Source organism: Taudactylus pleione, unplaced genomic scaffold (assembly GCF_031769625.1).
Source record: "Taudactylus pleione unplaced genomic scaffold, aTauple2 ptg000738l, whole genome shotgun sequence".
NCBI lineage: Eukaryota > Metazoa > Chordata > Amphibia > Anura > Myobatrachidae > Taudactylus > Taudactylus pleione.
The window spans coordinates 583,286-601,891 of record NW_028285140.1 but is presented as its reverse complement, the minus strand read 5'-3'; the positions used below and the strand labels follow the sequence as shown (position 1 = coordinate 601,891).

At 45.4% G+C, this 18,606-nt stretch overlaps 1 protein-coding gene across 1 annotated transcript in view; it reads left to right on the top strand.

The window, feature by feature from the left end:
* Positions 1–18,606, top strand: part of LOC148477174 (uncharacterized) — a 167,147-nt gene that overhangs the window by 6,518 nt on the left and 142,023 nt on the right. The window contains exons 3-4 of the mRNA XM_088457085.1: positions 14,108–14,212; positions 15,442–15,534. Coding sequence (XP_088313211.1) covers positions 14,108–14,212; positions 15,442–15,534 — 198 coding nt within the window. The remainder of the gene's footprint in view (positions 1–14,107; positions 14,213–15,441; positions 15,535–18,606) is intronic.

The following is an 18,606-nucleotide window of genomic DNA, read 5'->3' as shown; positions in this document are numbered from 1 at the left end:
AGTGTGTGTCAGCGTTATATATGCCGTTCCTACATCACATCATGTGACTTACGGGTGGTATAATATATATAGGGGGGTGTGAGGATAAATGTGTGATGAAGAGGTGATGTTGGAGTGATGTGTGTCAGCGTTATATGGCGTTCCTACATCACATCATGTGACTTACGGGTGGTATAATATATATAGGGGGGGTGTGAGGATAAATGTGTGATGTGGAGGTGATGTTGGAGTGATGTGTGTCAGCGTTATATATGCCATTCCTACACCACATCATGTGACTTACGAGTGGTATAATATATATGGGGGTGTGAGGATAAATGTGTGATGTGAGGGGATGTTGGAGTGATGTGTGTCAGCGTTATATGCCGTTCCTACATCACATCATGTGACTTACGGGTGGTATAATATATATGGGGGGTGCGAGGATAAATGTGTGATGTGAGGGGATGTTGGAGTGAGTGTGTGTCAGCGTTATATGCTGTTCCTACATCACATCATGTGACTTACGGGTGGTATAATATATGGGGGGGGTGTGAGGATAAATGTGTGATGTGGAGGTGGTGTTGGAGTGATGTGTGTCAGCGTTATATGCCGTTCCTACATCACATCATGTGACTTACGAGTGGTATAATATATAGGGGGGGATGTGAGGATAAATGTGTGATGAGGAGGTGATGTTGGAGTGATGTGTGTCAGCGTTATATGCCGTTCCTACATCACATCATGTGACTTACGAGTGGTATAATATATAGGGGGGGTGTGAGGATAAATGTGTGATGTGGAGGTGATGTAGGAGTGATGTGTGTCAGCGTTATATATGCCATTCCTACACCACATCATGTGACTTACGAGTGGTATAATATATATGGGGGGTGTGAGGATAAATGTGTGATGTGAGGGGATGTTGGAGTGATGTGTGTCAGCGTTATATGCCGTTCCTACATCACATCATGTGACTTACGGGTGGTATAATATATATGGGGGGTGCGAGGATAAATGTGTGATGTGAGGGGATGTTGGAGTGAGTGTGTGTCAGCGTTATATGCCGTTCCTACATCACATCATGTGACTTACGGGTGGTATAATATATGGGGGGGTGTGAGGATAAATGTGTGATGTGGAGGTGGTGTTGGAGTGATGTGTGTCAGCGTTATATGCCGTTCCTACATCACATCATGTGACTTACGAGTGGTATAATATATTGGGGGTGTGAGTATAAATACGTGATGTGAGGGATGTAGGAGTGATGTGTGTCAGCGTTATATGCCGTTCCTACATCACATCATGTGACTTACGAGTGGTATAATATATAGGGGGGGATGTGAGGATAAATGTGTGATGAGGAGGTGATGTTGGAGTGATGTGTGTCAGCGTTATATGCCGTTCCTACATCACATCATGTGACTTACGAGTGGTATAATATATAGGGGGGGGTGTGAGGATAAATGTGTGATGTGGAGGTGATGTAGGAGTGATGTGTGTCAGCGTTATATATATGCCGTTCCTACATCACATCATGTGACTTACGAGTGGTATAATATACATGGGGGGGTGTGAGTATAAATACGTGATGTGAGGGATGTTGGAGTGATGTGTGTCAGCGTTATATATGCCGTTCCTACATCACATCATGTGACATACGAGTGGTATAATATATATGGGGGGTGTGAGGATAAATGTGTGATGTGGAGGTGATGTTGGAGTGATGTGTGTCAGCGTTATATGCCGTTCCTACATCACATCATGTGACTTACGGGTGGTATAATATATATAGGGGGGGTGTGAGGATAAATGTGTGATGTGGAGGTGATGTTGGAGTGATGTGTGTCAGCGTTATATGCCGTTCCTACATCACATCATGTGACTTACGAGTGGTTTAATATATATAGGGGGGGTGTGAGGATAAATGTGTGATGTGGAGATGATGTTGGAGTGATGTGTGTCAGCGTTATATAGCATTCCTACATCACATCATGTGACTTACGGGTGGTATAATATATATGGGGGGTGAGGATAAATGTGTAATGTGAGGTGATGTAGGAGTGATGTGTGTCAGCGTTATATGCCGTTCCTACATCACATCATGTGACTTACGAGTGGTTTAATATATATAGGGTGGGTGTGAGGATAAATGTGTGATGTGGAGGTGATGTTGGAGTGATGTGTGTCAGCGTTATATAACATTCCTACATCACATCATGTGACTTACGGGTGGTATAATATATATGGGGGGTGTGAGGATAAATGTGTGATGTGAGGGGATGTTGGAGTGATGTGTGTCAGCGTTATATGCCGTTCCTACATCACATCATGTGACTTACGGGTGGTATAATATATATGGGGGGTGAGGATAAATGTGTAATGTGAGGTGATGTAGGAGTGATGTGTGTCAGTGTTATATATACCGTTCCTACATCACATCATGTGACTTACGGGTGGTATAATATATATAGGGGGGGTGTGAGGATAAATGTGTGATGTGGAGGTGATGTTGGAGTGATGTGTGTCAGCGTTATATAACATTCCTACATCACATCATGTGACTTACGGGTGGTATAATATATATGGGGGGTGTGAGGATAAATGTGTGATGTGAGGGGATGTTGGAGTGATGTGTGTCAGCGTTATATGCCGTTCCTACATCACATCATGTGACTTACGGGTGGTATAATATATATATGGGGGGTGTGAGGATAAATGTATAATGTGAGGTGATGTTGGAGTGATGTGTGTCAGCGTTATATGCCGTTCCTACATCACATCATGTGACTTACGAGAGGTATAATATATATGGGGGGGTGAGTATAAATACGTGATGTGAGCAGTGCCAGATAAAGGTTCGCATGGGCCTGGAGCTGAAATTTATGATGGGCCTTTTGTGTGTCATCATAGTGGGGGGGTTTGATTAGTGCCGTATATATGAGAGATGTAGTTATTATGTAAATGTGAAACGCTGTTACTGAAGAGCATAGGTGTCACTTAGTGATGTCAGGTAGACTCCTAGAAATAGTAGCAATCTCCCTGGCTCCCTGAAGAGTCTAGCAATCTCCCTGATTGCACCTTACCCCCATTAGAAGCAGTTTTATAAAAAAAACAAAAAACAGATTATATAAATTTAAATTGGAACATTAGTATAATTCCCCTGCATTGGCTATAAGGCACAATGGGCCTGATTCAGACCCGCTCGCTAAGATGCATTCCGTCGCTGCTGCTGATGGTATCCAGTGTGTATGCATTGTGCGTATGTATCGCAGTGCGCATGTACATACCTTAGCGAACGTTCACAATGCGTTCGCTCGCTGCGCATAGACAGCCCAGCACAGTGAGTGACAGGGGAAGCCATTTGTAGGTGGTAACAGGGGCTGGCCATTAAAAACGGGGGAGGTGCAAACGCAGGCGTGCCTGAGCATCTCAATGGTGTTTTAGAGGTGTGTATAATTATAAGGCACCATCATAGTACATGTAACCTGGCTCGTTTTTACACTGAAGTGCTCGCAGTGCTTGCGGCAGGGTAAGGTCAACCTCAAGCGCTGCGATAGCATCCGATGTACCGATGGTTGCATACACTTACTGGACATGACGTGCACAAGTGGGCGTCTTAAAACAGGCTGGTGGGTGTCTGCATACACTATGTGATCGCTCTCTAAGAAATACTGGGCTTGCTAATGCATTGCTGTGCGTTAGCACTGGCTACGCAATTTGCATACACATCGTGCGAGCGATCGCATCTAGCGAGCGGCTCTGAATCAGGCCCAGTGATCCCTATGGCTACATGCATTTTTTGAAAAGTATCAGTGTGTTTTCATGAACAAGCGGGGGTGCCGATGCCTGCCGCGACGAGCGACGGCGCGAGGGGAGGAGTGTCAGGGTAGACGATGTGTGTTGTGGAAGACACAATAGCTAATGGTAGAATACACATGTACAGTGACAAATGAGATGTCTAAAAACAAATTGTATTTTATTCAAATTAATTTTAAACACAGCTGAATAGTAGCAGGAATAGTATACTATAGTAGATATGACTGGGGTGGAAATATTATTCTCAGCCGATTCCTCAATATAAGGGTTTGATAGCTCTTATATCTAGCTTATGTCAGAGGGATTCTGGCAGGGGTGTCAAACAATTTGTGAATACAATGAATAGGTAACACTCAGTAACGTTCACTGGGGTTGATGCGGTGGAGATGAGGGTCCTAGGGGGTTGTTTGTAAGAGTTACTGCTGTTCGGCAGTTCGGGTGCTACATGTGGGCTGGTGTCTACAGTGCTGTCTCAGCAGTGCAGGCTTTATTAAAGCTGTGCTCGGGCAGTGTGAGATGGTACCTCCGGCTGCAGTGTGATGGTGTGCTTCTCCCCGCTCCATAGTAACTGCGACACGCACCAGACGGGTAGACGGATCTTTTGCAGAAGGATGATGTGGGTACTAGTCATAGGCAAACGCAGGGGGGGTTTCCGGTTGCCTGGAAACCCCCCTCCCCAGCCCATAACCACAGTAGAAATTGTAAAATAAAATAATTTTACTGCATGTTCTTCTCAGAATCACAAATGAAATAAATAGCACCCCCTGTTGATCTTTTAATATGTGTCAGCCAGTATTAAATACACCTGTGCACCAACTAGGAGATCTGAAAAACATGCACTGTTATGGGTGCAATGCTATAGACCATCAATAGGGTAAATTATTAATACAGTATAATACACTATTCAGTGCATAAGAAGACCAATATGTACATATATGCCCAGGGCAGTGCTAGGTTCTTCTGCTGCACCCCCAGACTCCCGGACTTGCTCAAATATTCGGGAATGGAGCACACATCTGAAATAAAAACATTTAGCTCTGGCAGGTTGGCCCTATTGTCACATTTAATGGCTTACTGTGATCTCTGGTCTTTGATATGCTGGAATTATGACGCACATTACACTTTGTATAACACATATTAAAGATGGTTAAGTGCTAATTATTCATGGACTGGCCACACTCACTCTAAAATCAAGCATTTGGAAACCCTCCTCTAAAAATCCTGCATTTGCCACTGCTAGTAGTACCGCTGGTGCGGGCTTGGAAGGCTTGTACATAACGTCATGCGAAGTGGCGGAGGCGCTGGCACATGACACAATGCAGAGCAGCGAGGGGCACAGCTACTGTGCTGTGGATGTATGCCCATTGATTAAACTGTGGACGGTCTGGAGATCGGGAGGGAGCGGATGGGCTTCGGTCGGACGGCAGCTGGCTGGTTATAACAGGCAATATTTTTTTCCTGTCTACCGCAGATCCTGTGGGCCTATTTTGATGGGGAGGCCTGGAGCTGCAGCTCCACCCGCCCCATTGTTAATCTGGCCCTGGATGTGAGGGATGTAGGAGTGATGTGTGTCAGCGTTATATATATGCCGTTCCTACATCACATCATGTGACTTACGAGTGGTATAATATATATGGGGGGTGTGAGGATAAATGTGTGATGTGGAGGTGATGTTGGAGTGATGTGTGTCAGCGTTATATGCCGTTCCTACATCACATCATGTGACTTACGGGTGGTATAATATATATAGGGGGGGTGTGAGGATAAATGTGTGATGAGGAGGTGATGTTGGAGTGATGTGTGTCAGCGTTATATGCCGTTCCTACATCACATCATGTGACTTACGAGTGATATAATATATAGGGGGGGGGTATGAGGATAAATGTGTGATGAGGAGGTGATGTTGGAGTGATGTGTGTCAGCGTTATATGCCGTTCCTACATCACATCATGTGACTTATGAGTGGTATAATATATATAGGGGGGGTGTGAGGATAAATGTGTGATGTGGAGGTGATGTTGGAGTGATGTGTGTCAGCGTTATATATGCCGTTCCTACATCACATCATGTGACTTACGGGTGGTATAATATATATAGGGGGGGTGTGAGTATAAATGTGTGATGTGGAGGAGATGTTGGAGTGATGTGTGTCAGTGTTATATATGCCGTTCCTACATCACATCATGTGACTTACGAGTGGTATAATATATATAGGGGGGGTGTGAGGATAAATGTGTGATGTGGAGGTGATGTTGGAGTGATGTGTGTCAGCGTTATATATGCCGTTCCTACATCACATCATGTGACTTACGGGTGGTATAATATATATGGGGGGTGTGAGGATAAATGTGTGATGAGGAGGTGATGTTGGAGGGATGTGTGTCAGCGTTATATGCCGTTCCTACATCACATCATGTGACTTACGGGTGGTATAATATATATAGGGGGGTGTGAGGATAAATGTGTGATGTGGAGGTGATGTTGGAGTGATGTGTGTCAGCGTTATATGCCGTTCCTACATCACATCATGTGACTTACGGGTGGTATAATATATATAGGGGGGGTGTGAGGATAAATGTGTGATGAGGAGGTGATGTTGGAGTGATGTGTGTCAGCGTTATATGCCGTTCCTACATCACATCATGTGACTTACGAGTGATATAATATATAGGGGGGGGGGTATGAGGAGAAATGTGTGATGAGGAGGTGATGTTGGAGTGATGTGTGTCAGCGTTATATGCCGTTCCTACATCAAATCATGTGACTTATGAGTGGTATAATATATATAGGGGGGGTGTGAGGATAAATGTGTGATGTGGAGGTGATGTTGGAGTGATGTGTGTCAGTGTTATATATGCCGTTCCTACATCACATCATGTGACTTACGGGTGGTATAATATATATAGGGGGGGTGTGAGGATAAATGTGTGATGTGAGGTGAGGTTGGAGTGATGTGTGTCAGCGTTATATGCCGTTCCTACATCACATCATGTGACTTACGAGTGGTATAATATATATAGGGGGGGGTATGAGGATAAATGTGTGATGTGGAGGTGATGTTGGAGTGATGTGTGTCAGCGTTATATATGCCGTTCCTACATCACATCATGTGACTTACGGGTGGTATAATATATATGGGGGGGTGTGAGGATAAATGTGTGATGTGGAGGTGATGTTGGAGTGATGTGTGTCAGCGTTATATGCCGTTCCTACATCACATCATGTGACTTACGAGTGGTATAATATATATGGGGGGTGTGAGGATAAATGTGTGATGTGGAGGTGATGTAGGAGTGATGTGTGTCAGCGTTATATATATGCCGTTCCTACATCACATCATGTGACTTACGAGTGGTATAATATATGGGGGGTGTGAGTATAAATACGTGATGTGAGGGATGTAGGAGTGAGTGTGTGTCAGCGTTATATATGCCGTTCCTACATCACATCATGTGACTTACGAGTGGTATAATATATATGGGGGGTGTGAGGATAAATGTGTGATGTGAGGTGATGTTGGAGTGATGTGTGTCAGCGTTATATGCCGTTCCTACATCACATCATGTGACTTACGGGTGGTATAATATATATAGGGGGAGTGAGGATAAATGTGTAATGTGAGGTGATGTTGGAGTGATGTGTGTCAGCGTTATATTCCGTTCCTACATCACATCATGTGACTTACGGGTGGTATAATATATATAGGGGTGGTGTGAGTATAAATGTGTGATGTGGAGGTGATGTTGGAGTGATGTGTGTCAGTGTTATATATACCGTTCCTACATCACATCATGTGACTTACGAGTGGTATAATATATATAGGGGGGGTGTGAGGATAAATGTGTGATGTGGAGGTGATGTTGGAGTGATGTGTGTCAGCGTTATATATGCCGTTCCTACATCACATCATGTGACTTACGGGTGGTATAATATATATAGGGGGGGTGTGAGGATAAATGTGTGATGTGGAGGTGATGTTGGAGTGATGTGTGTCAGCGTTATATGGCGTTCCTACATCACATCATGTGACTTACGGGTGGTATAATATATATAGGGGGGGTGTGAGGATAAATGTGTGATGTGGAGGTGATGTTGGAGTGATGTGTGTCAGCGTTATATGGCGTTCCTACATCACATCATGTGACTTACGGGTGGTATAATATATATGGGGGTGAGAGGATAAATGTGTGATGTGGAGGTGATGTTGGAGTGATGTGTGTCAGCGTTATATATGCCGTTCCTACATCACATCATGTGACTTACGGGTGGTATAATATATATAGGGGGGGTGTGAGGATAAATGTGTGATGTGGAGGTGATGTTGGAGTGATGTGTGTCAGCGTTATATGCCGTTCCTACATCACATCATGTGACTTACGAGTGGTATAATATATATATGGGGGGTGTGAGGATAAATGTGTGATGTGGAGGTGATGTTGGAGTGATGTGTGTCAGTGTTATATATGCTGTTCCTACATCACATCATGTGACTTATGAGTGGTATAATATATATAGGGGGGGTGTGAGGATAAATGTGTGATGTGAGGGGATGTTGGAGTGAGTGTGTGTCAGTGTTATATATGCCGTTCCTACATCACATCATGTGACTTACGAGTGGTATAATATATATAGGGGGGGTGTGAGGATAAATGTGTGATGAGGAGGTGATGTTGGAGTGATGTGTGTCAGCGTTATATGCCGTTCCTACATCACATCATGTGACTTACGGGTGGTATAATATATATAGGGGGAGTGAGGATAAATGTGTAATGTGAGGTGATGTTGGAGTGATGTGTGTCAGCGTTATATGCCGTTCCTAGATCACATCATGTGACTTACGGGTGGTATAATATATATAGGGGGAGTGTGAGGATAAATGTGTAATGTGAGGTGATGTTGGAGTGATGTGTGTCAGCGTTATATTCCGTTCCTACATCACATCATGTGACTTACGAGTGGTATAATATATATGGGGGGTGTGAGGATAAATGTGTGATGAGGAGGTGATGTTGGAGTGATGTGTGTCAGCGTTATATGCCGTTCCTACATCACATCATGTGACTTACGGGTGGTATAATATATATAGGGGGGGTGTGAGTATAAATGTGTGATGTGGCGGTGATGTTGGAGTGATGTGTGTCAGTGTTATATATACCGTTCCTACATCACATCATGTGACTTACGAGTGGTATAATATATATAGGGGGGGTGTGAGGATAAATGTGTGATGAGGAGGTGATGTTGGAGTGATGTGTGTCAGCGTTATATGCCGTTCCTACATCACATCATGTGACTTACGAGTGATATAATATATAGGGGGGGGGTATGAGGATAAATGTGTGATGAGGAGGTGATGTTGGAGTGATGTGTGTCAGCGTTATATGCCGTTCCTACATCACATCATGTGACTTATGAGTGGTATAATATATATAGGGGGGGTGTGAGGATAAATGTGTGATGTGGAGGTGATGTTGGAGTGATGTGTGTCAGCGTTATATATGCCGTTCCTACATCACATCATGTGACTTACGGGTGGTATAATATATATAGGGGGGGTGTGAGTATAAATGTGTGATGTGGAGGAGATGTTGGAGTGATGTGTGTCAGTGTTATATATGCCGTTCCTACATCACATCATGTGACTTACGAGTGGTATAATATATATAGGGGGGGTGTGAGGATAAATGTGTGATGTGGAGGTGATGTTGGAGTGATGTGTGTCAGCGTTATATGCCGTTCCTACATCACATCATGTGACTTACGGGTGGTATAATATATATGGGGGGTGTGAGGATAAATGTGTGATGAGGAGGTGATGTTGGAGGGATGTGTGTCAGCGTTATATGCCGTTCCTACATCACATCATGTGACTTACGGGTGGTATAATATATATAGGGGGGTGTGAGGATAAATGTGTGATGTGGAGGTGATGTTGGAGTGATGTGTGTCAGCGTTATATGCCGTTCCTACATCACATCATGTGACTTACGGGTGGTATAATATATATAGGGGGGGTGTGAGGATAAATGTGTGATGAGGAGGTGATGTTGGAGTGATGTGTGTCAGCGTTATATGCCGTTCCTACATCACATCATGTGACTTACGAGTGATATAATATATAGGGGGGGGGTATGAGGAGAAATGTGTGATGAGGAGGTGATGTTGGAGTGATGTGTGTCAGCGTTATATGCCGTTCCTACATCAAATCATGTGACTTATGAGTGGTATAATATATATAGGGGGGGTGTGAGGATAAATGTGTGATGTGGAGGTGATGTTGGAGTGATGTGTGTCAGTGTTATATATGCCGTTCCTACATCACATCATGTGACTTACGGGTGGTATAATATATATAGGGGGGGTGTGAGGATAAATGTGTGATGTGAGGTGAGGTTGGAGTGATGTGTGTCAGCGTTATATGCCGTTCCTACATCACATCATGTGACTTACGAGTGGTATAATATATATAGGGGGGGGTATGAGGATAAATGTGTGATGTGGAGGTGATGTTGGAGTGATGTGTGTCAGCGTTATATATGCCGTTCCTACATCACATCATGTGACTTACGGGTGGTATAATATATATAGGGGGGGTGTGAGGATAAATGTGTGATGTGGAGGTGATGTTGGAGTGATGTGTGTCAGCGTTATATGCCGTTCCTACATCACATCATGTGACTTACGAGTGGTATAATATATATGGGGGGTGTGAGGATAAATGTGTGATGTGGAGGTGATGTAGGAGTGATGTGTGTCAGCGTTATATATATGCCGTTCCTACATCACATCATGTGACTTACGAGTGGTATAATATATGGGGGGTGTGAGTATAAATACGTGATGTGAGGGATGTAGGAGTGAGTGTGTGTCAGCGTTATATATGCCGTTCCTACATCACATCATGTGACTTACGAGTGGTATAATATATATGGGGGGTGTGAGGATAAATGTGTGATGTGAGGTGATGTTGGAGTGATGTGTGTCAGCGTTATATGCCGTTCCTACATCACATCATGTGACTTACGGGTGGTATAATATATATAGGGGGAGTGAGGATAAATGTGTAATGTGAGGTGATGTTGGAGTGATGTGTGTCAGCGTTATATTCCGTTCCTACATCACATCATGTGACTTACGGGTGGTATAATATATATAGGGGTGGTGTGAGTATAAATGTGTGATGTGGAGGTGATGTTGGAGTGATGTGTGTCAGTGTTATATATACCGTTCCTACATCACATCATGTGACTTACGAGTGGTATAATATATATAGGGGGGGTGTGAGGATAAATGTGTGATGTGGAGGTGATGTTGGAGTGATGTGTGTCAGCGTTATATATGCCGTTCCTACATCACATCATGTGACTTACGGGTGGTATAATATATATAGGGGGGGTGTGAGGATAAATGTGTGATGTGGAGGTGATGTTGGAGTGATGTGTGTCAGCGTTATATGGCGTTCCTACATCACATCATGTGACTTACGGGTGGTATAATATATATGGGGGGTGAGAGGATAAATGTGTGATGTGGAGGTGATGTTGGAGTGATGTGTGTCAGCGTTATATATGCCGTTCCTACATCACATCATGTGACTTACGGGTGGTATAATATATATAGGGGGGGGTGTGAGGATAAATGTGTGATGTGGAGGTGATGTTGGAGTGATGTGTGTCAGCGTTATATGCCGTTCCTACATCACATCATGTGACTTACGAGTGGTATAATATATATATGGGGGGTGTGAGGATAAATGTGTGATGTGGAGGTGATGTTGGAGTGATGTGTGTCAGTGTTATATATGCCGTTCCTACATCACATCATGTGACTTATGAGTGGTATAATATATATAGGGGGGGGTGTGAGGATAAATGTGTGATGTGAGGGGATGTTGGAGTGAGTGTGTGTCAGTGTTATATATGCCGTTCCTACATCACATCATGTGACTTACGAGTGGTATAATATATATGGGGGGTGTGAGGATAAATGTGTGATGAGGAGGTGATGTTGGAGTGATGTGTGTCAGCGTTATATGCCGTTCCTACATCACATCATGTGACTTACGGGTGGTATAATATATATAGGGGGGGTGTGAGGAGAAATGTGTGATGTGGAGGTGATGTTGGAGTGATGTGTGTCAGCGTTATATATGCCGTTCCTACATCACATCATGTGACTTATGAGTGGTATAATATATATAGGGGGGGGTGTGAGGATAAATGTGTGATGTGGAGGTGATGTAGGAGTGATGTGTGTCAGCGTTATATGCCGTTCCTACATCACATCATGTGACTTACGGGTGGTATAATATATATAGGGGGGGTGTGAGGATAAATGTGTGATGAGGAGGTGATGTTGGAGTGATGTGTGTCAGCGTTATATATGCCGTTCCTACATCACATCATGTGACTTATGAGTGGTATAATATATATAGGGGGGGTGTGAGGATAAATGTGTGATGTGGAGGTGATGTTGGAGTGATGTGTGTCAGCGTTATATAACATTCCTACATCACATCATGTGACTTACGGGTGGTATAATATATATAGGGGGGGTGTGAGGATAAATGTGTGATGTGGAGGTGATGTTGGAGTGATGTGTGTCAGCGTTATATATGCCGTTCCTACATCACATCATGTGACTTATGAGTGGTATAATATATATAGGGGGGGTGTGAGGATAAATGTGTGATGTGGAGATGATGTTGGAGTGATGTGTGTCAGCGTTATATAACATTCCTACATCACATCATGTGACTTACGGGTGGTATAATATATATAGGGGGGGTGTGAGGATAAATGTGTGATGTGGAGATGATGTTGGAGTGATGTGTGTCAGCGTTATATATGCCATTCCTACATCACATCATGTGACTTACGGGTGGTATAATATATATGGGGGTGAGAGGATAAATGTGTGATGTGGAGGTGATGTTGGAGTGATGTGTGTCAGCGTTATATATGCCGTTCCTACATCACATCATGTGACTTACGGGTGGTATAATATATATGGGGGTGAGAGGATAAATGTGTGATATGGAGGTGATGTTGGAGTGATGTGTGTCAGCGTTATATATGCCGTTCCTACATCACATCATGTGACTTACGGGTGGTATAATATATGGGGGGGGTGAGGATAAATGTGTGATGTGGAGGTGATGTTGGAGTGATGTGTGTCAGTGTTATATGCCGTTCCTACATCACATCATGTGACTTACGAGTGGTATAATATATATGGGGGGGTGTGAGGATAAATGTGTGATGTGGAGGTGATGTTGGAGTGATGTGTGTCAGTGTTATATGCAGTTCCTACATCACATCATGTGACTTACGGGTGGTATAAAATATATGGGGGGTGTGAGAATAATGTGTGATGTGGAGGGGATGTAGGAACGGCATATAACGCTGACACACATCACTCCTACATCACCTCACATCACACATTTATCCTCACACCCCCCCATATATATAATGGCACTGGTAAGTCACATGATGGGGGCACAATGTAACATCACCCGGGAATTGAATCACCCCCTGTGTGTTACAGGAAGAGGTACAGAACCTACAGGGAAGGCTTACATCCTGATCAGATGCATTTTGATAAATAATGTTTTCACCATTTCGGATGTGTGGGTTGACTGCTTTATTCAGAGATCCTGGGAAGGGGGTTCCAACTAGTCAATAAGTACATTGTTAGTTTGCGTCTAGCAGATGATAAAAAGACTTTAGACAATCAACCAGAGAGAGAGACCTATTTATCCTTGACCAGTGCATTGATGATATTATAGCCACAGCAACTATAGGCCTCCTGTTCCTTTGCCCTGAATAAAACACCCACACACACCCCCACCGCCGGCAGCTCTCCTGAGACTGACCAGACCCAGCTCTCCTGAGACTGACCTCACCTCTATGAAACAAAGGGGGAGATGTATGAAGGGACTATATGGAGAAGAAGTGGTATCCGCGCACGTTCTGTGCACTCATATTTCTTCCCATGTATTACTATGTGGGTCCGGACCGTCCGGTGTCAACTGACAGGGGCAGCTGTCATTGCTCTATCACCACAGCAGGGGCAACACTGTCCCTGCTGCAGCGGCTGCCGTGCTCCAGGCTGCAAGTGAGTTCCCGCACATGCCCAGTGGATCCGGCCAGGAAGGGAGACTCAGTGCATCAGCACTAGGCTGATGCACTGTGGGTTCTAGCGGGGATCACCGGAGGGGGAGTTTTCACTCCCCCACTCCAGGTGTGTGTGTGTTTTTTTTGTTTTACATCCCCCACCAAGTATTATTCTCAACCTCTCTTTCTAACAGCAGGGCCATCCGTCTACCCGCATCCTTGGAGAGAAAAAAAGTGCAGATTATCAGCCACAAAACCAGACTAGAAAAAAGCCAAAATTGCTACAATCTGCATTACAGGTAAAATTATTTTTCACACATTATTATTATCCTTTATTTATATGGCGCCACAAGTGTTCCGCAGCGCCTTACACAGTACATAAACAAATAGGTGACCAGTGACTTACAAAATGATACAATATAGGACAAGGACATGGATGAAATACATGGCTACATTAGTGACCATAACACCCAGATATGCAACAGAGCGTAAACAACCAAGTGTTTGGTGCCCTGGTGGGGGGTAAGAAGTAAAGTAAGGAGAAGCACATGAGGGATGAGGGCCCTGCTTGTGAGAGCTTACATTGTAAAGGGGAGGGGCAGACAGACAGGGGCGACACAGATGGGATAAACAGGGAGGAGGGAGCATGGAGCAGTGGGTTAGTATGAGAGCTGGAAGGCTATGATGAAATAGTGGGTCTTGAGAGCCCGTTTGAAGGATTGTAGAGAGGTGCAGAGTATTACGGGAAGAGGGAGAGAATTCCAGAGGTAGGGAGCAGCACAGGCAAAATATTTGAGGTGGGAGGAAATAATCAGTTGGCAGGAGAGTGAAGGGAGCTGAGGTCAGGGATGTAAATGGGAGAGAGCTGTCTAGGTGAGTGTGCAAAGCTTCAATTGGGCTCTGAAGGGGAAGGGGAGCCAATGTAGGGCTTGTAGGAGAGGGGAGGCAGATGTAGAGCATTTGGAGAGGAGGATGAGCCGAGCAGCAGCATGGAGGACAGGCAGGATTGGAGAGAGATAGGAGTCTGGGAGGCCAGATAGGAGGAGGTTACAGTAGTCCAATCTGGAGATGACCAGTGAGTGTATGAGGGTCTTAGTGGCATCCTGGGTGAGAAAGGGTCTAATCCTGGAAATATCATAATTATATATACCGTATAAATAAAAATATGTTGTCATTTTAAAGATTTTAAATTTTAGTGGTAGAAAATTCATGGGAATTTTGAGAGGGCTGACACATCTGTAATAGCACAACAGGAACAATGTTTCCCAGGGTCTGGTGTATATACCACACCGACAGCATAATGGAAACATGGTTGGAATGTCAACAATGGTATTTTAACCTGATCCTAACCCTGATTACAGCTGAACCCAAACCCTAAATTCATGTGTCTACATTCACAAAGTCAACATTATGTCAGTGTCGACAATTGATTGTCAACATTCTGACTGCTTCACATTTACGTATATAAGTGTGAAAATAAATATATTGGATCACGGATATCTGTGTAAATGTTTCTTCCTTATTCTAGAAGAGCCGGAGTTGTAACCAGACCTCAGGGACGGACAACCGTTCAGATTCCGGAAAGGACAGAAGGACAAAGCCCCCTAGCTCTACAGCCAAGGTTAATCGTCACAATTAGACCATTAGCAGAGGACAATTCCATATTTATGTGGAGAAAAGAAAGGGAGAGTTAATAGGCATAAGTTCATGCTTATTTTTTTTGCCACTTTCATATTCCCCCACCCGTATGATTTTCATAATATTGAGAATTCAATAACTGGTTCCATTTAAAAAGCTGTTAGTTTCCCAACAGCAGTTACAAAACAGACTGTAATCTCTCATGGGTAGGGCCCATGTCCTCTTCTTCCCACCCTCCACAATCCATGGTTCCAGTGTGCCCCCCTGCTGAATCTGTTGACTAATGTACTGTAAATAGATAGAACCGATTGTAAATGAATGATAAGGAGATAAATTCTTGTCTAAGAACAAAAACAGCTCCACACTACATTACATGTTTTTACCAATTTTTAATGAAATCTGAAAACCAAACAGACCGAAACCAAAACACATGGGGTCTATGCACACAGGGCTGTAACTAGGGGTGTGAGAGCAGTGACGTCACACAGAGCACAGGGGTCTATGCACACAGGGCTGTAACTAGGGGTGTGAGAGCAGTGATGTCACACAGAGCACAGGGGTCTATGCACACAGGGCAGTAACTAGGGGTGTGAGACCAGTGATGTCACACAGAGCACAGGGGTCTATCTACACAGGGCTGTAACTAGGGGTGTGCGAGCAGTGATGTCACACAGAGCACAGGGGTCTATCTACACAGGGCTGTAACTAGGGGTGTGAGAGCAGTGACGTCACACAGAGCACAGGGGTCTATGCACACAGGGCTGTAACTAGGGGTGTGAGAGCAGTGACGTCACACAGAGCACAGGGGTCTATGCACACAAGGCTGTAATTAGGGGTGTGAGAGGTGTGATGTCACACAGAGCACAGGGGTCTATGCACACAGGGCTGTAACTAGGGGTGTGAGAGCAGTGACGTCACACAGAGCACAGGGGTCTATGCACACAGGGCTGTAACTAGGGGTGTGAGAGCAGTGACGTCACACAGAGCACAGGGGTCTATGCACACAGGACTGTAACTAGGGGTGTGAGAGCAGTGACGTCACACAGAGCACAGGGGTCTATGCACACAGGGCTGTAACTAGGGGTGTGAGAGCAGTGACGTCACACAGAGCACAAGGGTCTATGCACACAGGGCTGTAACTAGGGGTGTGAGAGCAGTGACGTCACACAGAGCACAGGGGTCTATGCACACAGGGCTGTAACTAGGGGTGTGAGAGCAGTGATGTCACACAGAGCACAGGGGTCTATGCACACAGGGCAGTAACTAGGGGTGTGAGACCAGTGATGTCACACCGAGCACAGGGGTCTATCTACACAGGGCTGTAACTAGGGGTGTGCGAGCAGTGATGTCACACAGAGCACAGGGGTCTATCTACACAGGGCTGTAACTAGGGGTGTGCGAGCAGTGACGTCACACAGAGCACAGGGGTCTATGCACACAGGGCAGTAACTAGGGGTGTGAGAGCAGTGATGTCACACAGAGCACAGGGGTCTATGCACACAAGGCTGTAACTAGGGGTGTGAGAGGTGTGATGTCACACAGAGCACAGGGGTCTATGCACACAGGGCTGTAACTAGGGGTGTGAGAGAAGTGACGTCACACAGAGCACAGGGGTCTATGCACACAGGGCTGTAACTAGGGGTGTGAGAGCAGTGATGTCACACAGAGCACAGGGGTCTATGCACACAGGGATGTAACTAGGGGTGTGAGAGCAGTGACATCACACAGAGCACAGGGGTCTATGCACACAGGGCAGTAACTAGGGGTGTGAGAGCAGTGATGTCACACAGAGCACAGGGGTCTATGCACACAGGGCAGTAACTAGGGGTGTGCAAGCAGTGCCGTCACACAGAGCACAGGGGTCTATGCACACAGGGCAGTAACTAGGGGTGTGAGAGCAGTGATGTCACACAGAGCACAGGGGTCTATGCACACAGTGCTGTAACTAGGGGTGTGAGAGCAGTGACGTCACACAGAGCACAGAGGTCTATGCACACAGGGCTGTAACTAGGGGTGTGAGAGCAGTGACGTCACACAGAGCACAGGGGTCTATGCACACAGGGCTGTAACTAGGGGTGTGAGAGCAGTGATGTCACACAGAGCATAGGGGTCTATGCACACAGGGCAGTAACATGGGGTGTGAGAGCAGTGATGTCACACAGAGCACAGGGGTCTATGCACACAGGGCTGTAACTAGGGGTGTGAGAGCAGTGATGTCACACAGAGCATAGGGGTCTATGCACACAGGGCAGTAACATGGGGTGTGAGAGCAGTGATGTCACACAGAGCACAGGGGTCTATGCACACAGGGCAGTAACTAGGGGTGTGATAGCAGTGATGTCACACAGAGCACAGGGGTCTATGCACACAGGGCTGTAACTAGGGGTGTGAGAGCAGTGATGTCACACAGAGCACAGGGGTCTATGCACACAGGGCTGTAACTAGGGGTGTGAGAGCAGTGATGTCACACAGAGCACAGGGGTCTATGCACACAGGGCTGTAACTAGGGGTGTGAGAGCAGTGATGTCACACAGAGCACAGGGGCCTGTGCACACAGGGCTGTAACTAGGGGTGTGAGAGCAGTGACGTCATACAGAGCACAGGGGTCTATGCACACAGGGCAGTAACTAGGGGTGTGAGAGCAGTGATGTCACACAGAGCACAGGGGTCTATGCACACAGAGCAGTAACTAGGGGTGTGAGTGCAGTGACATCACACAGAGCACAGGGGTCTATGCACACAGGGCAGTAACTAGGGGTGTGCGAGCAGTGATATCACACAGAGCACAGGGGTCTATGCACACAGGGCTGTAACCAGGGGTGTGAGAGCAGTGACGTCACACAGAGCACAGGGGTCTATGCACACAGGGCCGTAACGAGGGGTGTGAGAGCAGTGATGTCACACAGAGCACAGGGGTCTATCTACACAGGGCAGTAACTAAGGTGTGCGAGCAGTGATGTCACACAGAGCACAGGGGTCTATCTACACAGGGCAGTAACTAGCGGGGTGCGAGCAGTTACATCACACAGAGCACAGGGCTCTATGCACACAGGGC